We start from the raw sequence: 9,215 nt of genomic DNA on the forward strand, positions 1-9,215 counted from the left end.
TATGGCAAAGATCTCCGCCTTATCAGATAGGCGATATAATTGCCGTATCTAAAAGGATTTTTCCATCTTTGAGTTATCGGTGTATATAGAAATGCCATAATATACCGACAGCATCCCTTATCATCCATTACTAATTTCAATGGTGTAAATTTTGGAAAAATTTTGTTTAATTTTTTTTAAATAAAAATACCGTTTTCTTTAACTCGATAATTCAGATGCTCTATTGGCTTTTTAGGTTTTTTTTACCAGGCAACTCTTTTCAGTGTTTTGTGGTGTTTGTTTTGGCTTATCTTAAATACTAAAATTAAACTAAACAAATAAAATAAAAAACAAAATAAATCGTTAAAAATAATCAACAATCAAAACAGCAGATCAAAGCTTAGAATCTTATGCTGGGTGGCAAATACGACGCTTGTGGTGCCTGTGGTGGAATATACGAGTTGGATGGTGCTACTGGCGCGGGAGCAGCAGGCGCCTGTGAAGCAAAGTTCAAGACGGGTGCAGCACCGCCGCTATTGCTGGTAGATGGACCGGGCAGTGAGTCGTATTGCGACTGGATAGCGCGCTGGGCATTCTCAGCATCAGCAGGGGTCCTGTACTTGACGAAGTGCACTTCGGGTTTGTTGGTATTGCTTTGCAATGAGTTCAATCTGTTGGCCAAATCACCGATGTCAGCTTGTTTGCTGAGTACATAGATGGCGGTACGTTCATCACCAGCAGCCTTAGCCAACTGCAAAGCGGCATTCTCGAGTCCATTGTTTTCGGGTCCCTTAATGAAAACGACGCGCAAGTTCTTCTTCAGTGAGTGGGCGATCTGGTCGTTGGCGCCAGCATCATCGAATTCATTTTCGGGAGCCGAGTAGGTGTAGAATTCTTTGTTGTACTCGTTTGCTGGCTGAATTGGCTGGGAAAGTTGTGCGGCGCCTACAGCTCCAGAAAGATCAACGGATCCCTGTGGAGGATAGCTATATTGAGCCGTAGCAGCGGCAATCAAGCAAACGACCTGTAAAGGAAACGAGTATGATTTCGTTAAAAAATAATCAATTTTTCGTTGTGTTCCTTGTGTATGTTAACCTACCACAAATGTACGCATCTTCAGGCTTGCAGCAGTAAGTTTAGTTTTGATTGAGCGTTGAATTGATTATGATTCGATTTCTTCTGCGTCGTCATCTTTATACCATTTACCAAATGCATTGCAACAAGACACGGATGATATTATGAAATCAAGGGCCAGCGGAAAGAAGCAACGCAAATATTTAGTACCGCTTTAGTCGGTGTTAATGAAGCCGTTTCATCATTGAAATCTAACACGAAGAAGATCTGTGGCGGCGGCTTCTTCGTTGGTGGCACAAACAGATTGAAACATTAACTAAAATGGAATACGTAATGCAGTGTTACCATATAAAATACAAATATTTTATGTGTCATAAAATCGCTTTAGTTATTCTCTTTGTTCACCACAAGCGATTAACATTTTTCCATAGAAAGCTACAAATAGTAATCGTTGATCTGAAATAGTGACAAATTTTTAAAACACCCTGTCGGAAATTAAAAAGGAGTTCCACTAAATGTATTGTGGCAAGGCCTCCAGTATCAGCGTTTGAGCTCCTTGAATAACCAGAGCATAAAAAAAAATCCTGTGAACTTCAATTTAAGTATTGTAGAGCGTATAGTTGGAAAGGATTAAGTCTTTCGTCAAAGTATTAATAGAGACTTAACCTCGAGGCTTTATACTTGGTAAATAAGCTAGATTTCCGTTATATGCCAGACCTTGGTACATATACGGATGAGGTGGATCGATACATACATTTGACAATTGTGAAGCCGCTTTCGATGGCATGTAAAACAGCTGCTTAAACCGAGCGACAGTCAATTTCACACATCGAAAATCAAAGACTAGGAGCCAAAAAATGTTAACTACGTTTTTAGTTTTCCTCTCTGACGTAAACATTTTTTTAAAAGGGCTTTGGAATTTAAATAATCGAAAAAAAAAATTAATAAGAAAATTGTGTGCCATGAAGAATATACTGAAGAAGTGAGAAAGATAAAATTTTTTGGTGCATAAGGAAGATTAGGTTTTGAAAATGTCCTTTCGAAAATTGGATCCTTGAATATCCTTGGAAATTTGGAATATTTATCTTTAAAAATGTATATGATAAGGAGTAATATACAGACGACCACATCCTCGAATCTCGTCCTTCTGATTTTATTAGCTTAAAAACATTAAATTAATCATGAAGTCATTTTCAATACCTATTTGTCGGTATGAACCAAATAACTATTTTTTTTACTTCTTCATAATTTTCTCTTTCATTTGGTACCCATATTATTAATCTACTTTGCACTGACTTTTCTAAATAATTTTTTGAGTTAATGATATTTTTAAAATTTCAGAGACCTTTTAAAAAAATTCCTTCTTCAGAGGTAAAACCAAAAACGCAGTTTTACTATATCTAACCCATATATCGACGAAATATTGATTGTTTCGTGTGGCCTTCCAGGTCACTGTTTACAGTTATAGTTTCGAAAAAGTAGACGACATTGTTTACTTTTGAAGGAGTATAATATTGTCAGTACTATTTTGAGATGAAAATTTTGCATGGTGATTGTCCGAATTTCGTTTCCTACAGGGATATTTTAAATGCAAAAGAAATATGTGTGTGAAGGAAAGTTGAGTTGTGTAGAAGCTGTTGATGCGCTGAGAAATCGCCAAGTTTCAAAAATACTGCTCGTAGTAACGCGTACATATGTACGTATATTTGTATGCATGTATGTATGTGCAGCTATTCTAACTTTGCTTTATATAAAATGTTGGAAATTCGAGGTTTGGTAATTTTTCCAGCTTATGAGAAGCGCATGAAAAATTGAAAATTTTCCTTTCCTGGTGCTATGTTGTATGTACATATGTATGTTGCTGTTTTTTGGTTTGTTTGTAAATATTTAATTCACTTTCATCCTTTAATATCAGGCCAATTCTTAATACCCCCCGGGAGTTTGTTCTTCGGGAATTTGTTTCTCCCGAGAAAGAAATCCTCCAATAATTAACTCCCAGGGAGTAGCATTTTCCTCGAAAACTTGGGAGGAGGAAATTCGATCTTCGAAAAAGCTGTTTCACACTTTTTTGAGAGCTCAACTCCGACCTTTAATATAAAAAACCCTCAGAGAATTTTTTTTCATGATAGGAGGAAAGGGAAAAGTGAGAAAACTCTCGGGGAGTTTCTGTATAAAACCAAAATAAATATGCCGATAATGTGTGTAAAATATATTAATCGCAAGCAATAAAAATTGCCTTATTCACGAAGATAAAGTGAACCGATCGATTGATTTGACGTGGTAAATGCGGTTAACTATGTTGTGTCACAACTGCTCGTAACGCTAGGGGCGATTTGATGTGACGATTTACATATTTATGCTCATACATATGTATGGATGTGCGTATGTTGATAAGTATGTGTGATTTCCGTCATTCACACATTCAAATACATACCTCTTCATTTTTAGCGGATTAGGAGTGGGTGCAAAATCTTCAATTTCTTTTCGTATAAGCGACTCATAAACGACTCTAGAGTTGCCACTTGTTAGCCTTTTGCTAGGAGAGGTCTATTTATTAGAAAAAGTATCAATGTCGATATCGTTTTTAAAGTACTAAAGCAATATTGGTCATTGTCCTTAAATTGTAGATGGAGTATTAATAGGTTGGGGAAAGATGGGTGGGCGTAAGAAACCATTAATTTATTATTATTATTAATTATGACGTTGGGAACGATAATAGCTATAGCTCATCCTTTCTCAATACATCCCACCCAAAGATGTATGTACTATCTCGGCTTGGCGAAGGGCAGATAGCTGCAGGGAAAATGCTCTTTACTCTCCTCATCTGCCAAAAAAGACGTACAGAGTGGGTAGTCGATAATTCCTACGATTAGCATATGTCGTCTCCATTGATTGTAGCCCATAGAAAGTCTTATCAGGGCTCGTAGTTCCATCTTAAGCTGTTAGAGGGGGAATATCGCTATCACTGTATTTGACCTTCTCAAAAAGCATCAGTTTCCTGATGTACCCAACAGTTCTCACCCTTCTTATTCTTAAAATTGGCTCCGGTCAAAGTGCTTGCTCCAAAGCACCACGGTTCGTCAGTTTAGTTCGTTGCACTGAATCTCACAGCGTTCCCTCACACACATATAAATTCAAGCTCATAACATTGTGCAACGGAGTTCAGCCGCCTCCATTAACAGCCATGAATAATACTAGAAGAAGAACGACTGATTTACAAGGACTTTTGGGATACTCGGTTGTCACTGCAGAATTTGATTTGTTGTCAATTATCCAGTTTAATTATCCACTAATTGAAAGATCTGCTAACGGGCAGGTCTCAGCGAGATTATGTTTCTCTTTGACTAATAAGTTTTAATCCTAAAACAGTAATCAGCAGTATGACTGTCCACTAACAGTAAGAATTCGTAAATTTTACATTACATTAATCTGTTGGAAAATATTAAAAAATTCAAAAGAAGTTGTAATTTTTATCTATGGAAAAAAGTGAAATAAAATATGTTTTTTTTTAAGGGTACCACATTTCGCTGATGGGGATCTAGTTACTATCGGACTGGTTCGTTTTTGGCGATAAAAATCTTGTACGGAACTAGAAATTTTATTCAGTAGTCCGCGATTTCCCTGAAGGGAGATGCCCCACCAGCCACAACTTTAAATATTTTTTAATGTTTCTATGAAGATTATATAAACCTCATTTTTATTGAAAACGAAAGCGTACAATTCATAATTTTACAACACACAACATCGTTCGTGAGCGCACAAGGGTTAAGTAGAGTTCTTTTCAGTGTTCCACCAGTCACATTCATTCAAATGTTAATTACATACATCTAAGAAAGCGTTGGTGTTTTTGTTAAAGCAATTTTAAACATTAGTTATCATTCTATGTTAAACAATATATTTCGATGTTATATAAGTTCCGATGGCATAGCTAAAATTCACATCATATTCTGGAGTTCCACCAGTCACAGCGTAATGGCCTTTATAGTTTGAAAAAAACTTAAGCAAAGAGTAAAGAGTCACATACGCAGAGACCGCTAAAGCACCGCATTACCGATTAAAACAACTTATCATCGCGTGCAATGAAGCTACATATACTGATTTTCAATGAGATTTCAAAAATTAAAATTAAAAATACAAATTAAATGAAATAAAAACAAAATATTTTTAAACCATTAAGATCTAAAAAAGAGAAAAATAAAATAAATTTATAAAGAAGAAAAAATATTCTCGGATCATCGGCATGAAAAGCTTTTACCGAACTAATCAAAAGAGAGAAACCTTCTTATTGAAAATTTCGATGGACTCAGATTTATGGCACTCTTTTTTTTTCTAGGAACCTAAGCATCTGCTCTGACCATTTGTAAATGGGAGGCATATAACTTTTAAACGGTACTTAGTATGCATAAAACTGGTGAAGAGGTTTTTACTAAATACAAGTACATATAAAATACATATGTATTTTTTGGATTTGTGGCATAGCTCAATTTTTTTTGCTTCTTGGCATCCCTACTCGTACTCAACGAATGACTAAATCAAATCAACGAACCAATCGTGGAGCTCTTCGGTTGCTTGGCGTCCAATTGGCGTTCATCATTGTTTTGATAAAGTGGACTCATTTGCATTATATTGTTTTGGTAACAGCAGTTTTTGCTACTAATCGTGTTGTTGTTATGGAATTCCCAGCATTAGGCCAATTTTGGTTATGAATTATTTAAAAACAAAATACCGGTTCTGTTGCCGCATCGTTCGGCTTGTTTTTGTTGCAATAGTGAACTCTCTTAGGAATATTTCATGTTAAGCCATGGTTAATTTAAATGCCAGCTGTCACAATAAAAACAAAATATCATTAATTGGCGACAACATTTGCTTTTCCTTCGTTAGGGACATATGTACATACATATGTATTTGTGCTAATGTGTTGTGTGTTTCTCAGATTTTTTGCGCTAAATATTTCAGGATGTAGGTGTTAGTTTAATAATTGAGTTAACGATGTCGTACCGTGGATTCATGCTGATTTAAAGCTGTCATCTTTGCAAAAACGGTGTCAGCCACAAAGCTTACATATATATATGTTGGTACATAGCAATGGTTAAGTCGTAGCGGTCTTCAGATTCCGGAGCAGTATATACTTATGTACATATGTACCCCCAGTAGGAAAGGTTCCGCAGAAATTTCCATATGTGTGGGCGCTCACATAACCACAACCTAGCAAAGCCCCCTTCGAATATGTTAACAAGAAAGTATCAGCGACAGTGACGGTGACTACTTGCGTTATTAAGAATCAGGTTATTTGTTGTGCTTCTGTCTTCATACATTCGCGCATGTGTACTTCGTGAACACAGCGCGTTAGTCATATGAGCAGAGTACCCTTTTGACATGTTAGCGAAAGTAGCAGTCAAGGAAGGGAAAAACGAACTGATAGGAAGCATAACCAACGTTGTCCATAACTGGACAAATGTTGATTTAAAAGTACTCCAATATTTTGAGATTTCTTGGCAGAAAAACGGCTATCCGAGCAGCGTCATAAAAAGGTCCATTGGTGCCAAGTCGGATGACATCCCCTATACGGGAAATTATGCGCCTGATAATCCTTTGTTGCATTGAAACGTATTCATGACATTGTGATTGATGAGATGTCTTCAGTTATTTTTTGGCCTGAGATTTGTATGGACGGAGACTTAACTGTAGGCCCCTTCCCTTTGTTTGTGTGACTTAATTAAGAAGCACACCGCTAATTGTAAAAGAAGTCAAATATATTTTCCAGTTCAAAAAGGAGGTATTTGTGAGTACACCATATATGTATATCATTATGCTGTTCTATTGATAGGTATTAGAATTGTCAAATAACACCATTTATTAGCCGCAACCAACAACCTGGCTCCTTTCATAACACCAATCAAACAACACATACCCACATATATACTAAAAAAAGCAATCAATCATTGGACCTGCATGCACTGACAAGAAAATGATATTTCATTATCTTTTACTTGATGCCATGTTTACACTATGCAACGTTAATAATAATAATAATTGAACATCCAAAAATTCTTATTTATAAGCTATTACATTTCTATCCTGGTTTAGATCCGAACACCTCGAATCCTCTTGGAATAGAGGCGAACCATCTCTCCTACAGTGAAGTCCCGATAATTCGTAATTATAAAGGACACATAATATTTTACGAGTTAAAGAGATTTTCGATTTATCGAGATTTTGATTTCGCCTAAACATGAAAAGATGCATACAAAACATTTCAATTTAAAAAGGTAATGGTAAACGTAAAGAGGTTGTCAACAACGAGCTACGATTTATAAGAGGTTGAACAATTATAGCTTGCATTGTCAAAAAGAAAAAAAAAGAAAATAATTAACGAGGGGACCAAAATATATAGAAATTTTGCAAATAAATGAGATCTTTACAAGGAACCAAGCAGTTGTTACGAGTTATTGAGATTTTCGAACTAACTGGGAACCAATTAATGCGGTTTCCCGCATATTAGAAACAGTTAATGGAACTTAATGTCGGTTAGTAAAGTACTGTTTAATTAACTGGACGTTAATGCGGTTGTTTTCAGTTCAGCGTGTAGCCAAAATTGGCTAACTAATCATAAATTATATTTCTAAGTTTTAGCTTAGAATGTTAACTTATGCGAGAGAACCGACAAAGAACCGAAATTAGCAAAAATTATAAATTTATCACCGATGTGGTTAAGCAAGCCAACCGGAGGCAGTCGAGACAGCANGAAAATAATTAACAAGGGGACCAAAATATATAGAAATTTTGCGAATAAATAAGATCTTTACAAGGAACCAAGCAGTTGTTACGAGTTATTGAGATTTTCGAACTAACTGGGAACCAATTAATGCGGTTTCCCGCATATTAGAAACAGTTAATGGAACTTAATGTCGTAGAACAGTGTTGATTTGATTATTTCTGTCTGGCTTTCTATCGAATTTTGTGAACTATCTACAAAAAATAAAAATCTTAATTCACCGTTGCGGTTAGTAAAGTACTGTTTAATTAACTGGGCGTTAATGCGGTTGTTTTCAGTTCAGCGTGTAGCCAAAATTGGCTAACTAATCATAAATTATATTTCTAAGTTTTAGCTTAGAATGTTAACTTATGCGAGAGAACCGACAAAGAACCGAAATTAGCAAAAATTATAAATTTATCACCGATGTGGTTAAGCAAGCCANAGAAAATAATTAACGAGGGGACCAAAATATATAGAAATTTTGCAAATAAATGAGATCTTTACAAGGAACCAAGCAGTTGTTACGAGTTATTGAGATTTTCGAACTAACTGGGAACCAATTAATGCGGTTTCCCGCATATTAGAAACAGTTAATGGAACTTAATGTCGGTTAGTAAAGTACTGTTTAATTAACTGGACGTTAATGCGGTTGTTTTCAGTTCAGCGTGTAGCCAAAATTGGCTAACTAATCATAAATTATATTTCTAAGTTTTAGCTTAGAATGTTAACTTATGCGAGAGAACCGACAAAGAACCGAAATTAGCAAAAATTATAAATTTATCACCGATGTGGTTAAGCAAGCCAACCGGAGGCAGTCGAGACAGCATTCAAAATCGAAATATTTATATGAGTGGCGTTAGTTAGTAAATGTTAGAATAAATTTGCGTTGTTAATTAATTGGTTAGAGGCGGATTATAATCAGCTAATTTCGCGCATCGAATTGGATTGAGTATATTGACCCAGTTGATACGCTGACGTCAATGGCTTTTAAAATTTGAATGTTGTATGATTAAATACATACCTACATATGTACATAACAACTTTTAGAGTGATTTGAAATTTTTCTTTAAGAATGTGGTATTAATAAAGTTGACTACTTAATTTAGAATTAAGATGTGGGTATTATGGAATGGGGGTATTTTGTTAATTTTTACAAAGACAACATTAAAACGAATATCGGTGATCCCAGGGTTAACGATCAGCACAGCAGTCGATGCCTGGCAAATGTTGACAAGCCTCCAAGTTAAATACCTGTTACGAAAAACCGTTTATTTATTTATTTGGTCTACAGAAAAATGTTTTCTTACAGACAAATGAGAATAAAATATTTAGATATTTNAACTAACTGGGAACCAATTAATGCGGTTTCCCGCATATTAGAAACAGTTAATGGAACTTAATGTCG

The 9,215-nt window shown here is 35.5% G+C and overlaps 1 protein-coding gene across 1 annotated transcript; it reads right to left on the reverse strand.

Annotated features, from left to right (window-relative positions):
- Nucleotides 1-379: 379 nt before the first annotated feature.
- Nucleotides 380-1,093, reverse strand: LOC108377041 (uncharacterized). The gene is made up of 2 exons (XM_017633305.1): nucleotides 1,079-1,093; nucleotides 380-1,003 (listed from the first exon to the last, which is right to left on the reverse strand). Exons 1-2 carry the CDS (start codon nucleotides 1,091-1,093, stop codon nucleotides 380-382), a joined length of 639 nt encoding a protein of 212 aa, XP_017488794.1.
- Nucleotides 1,094-9,215: the final 8,122 nt, after the last annotated feature.

Source organism: Rhagoletis zephyria, unplaced genomic scaffold, assembly GCF_001687245.7.
Source record: "Rhagoletis zephyria isolate East Lansing unplaced genomic scaffold, Rhagoletis_zephyria_1.1 Rzeph_scaffold_11377, whole genome shotgun sequence".
In the NCBI taxonomy this organism is placed as follows: domain Eukaryota; kingdom Metazoa; phylum Arthropoda; class Insecta; order Diptera; family Tephritidae; genus Rhagoletis; species Rhagoletis zephyria.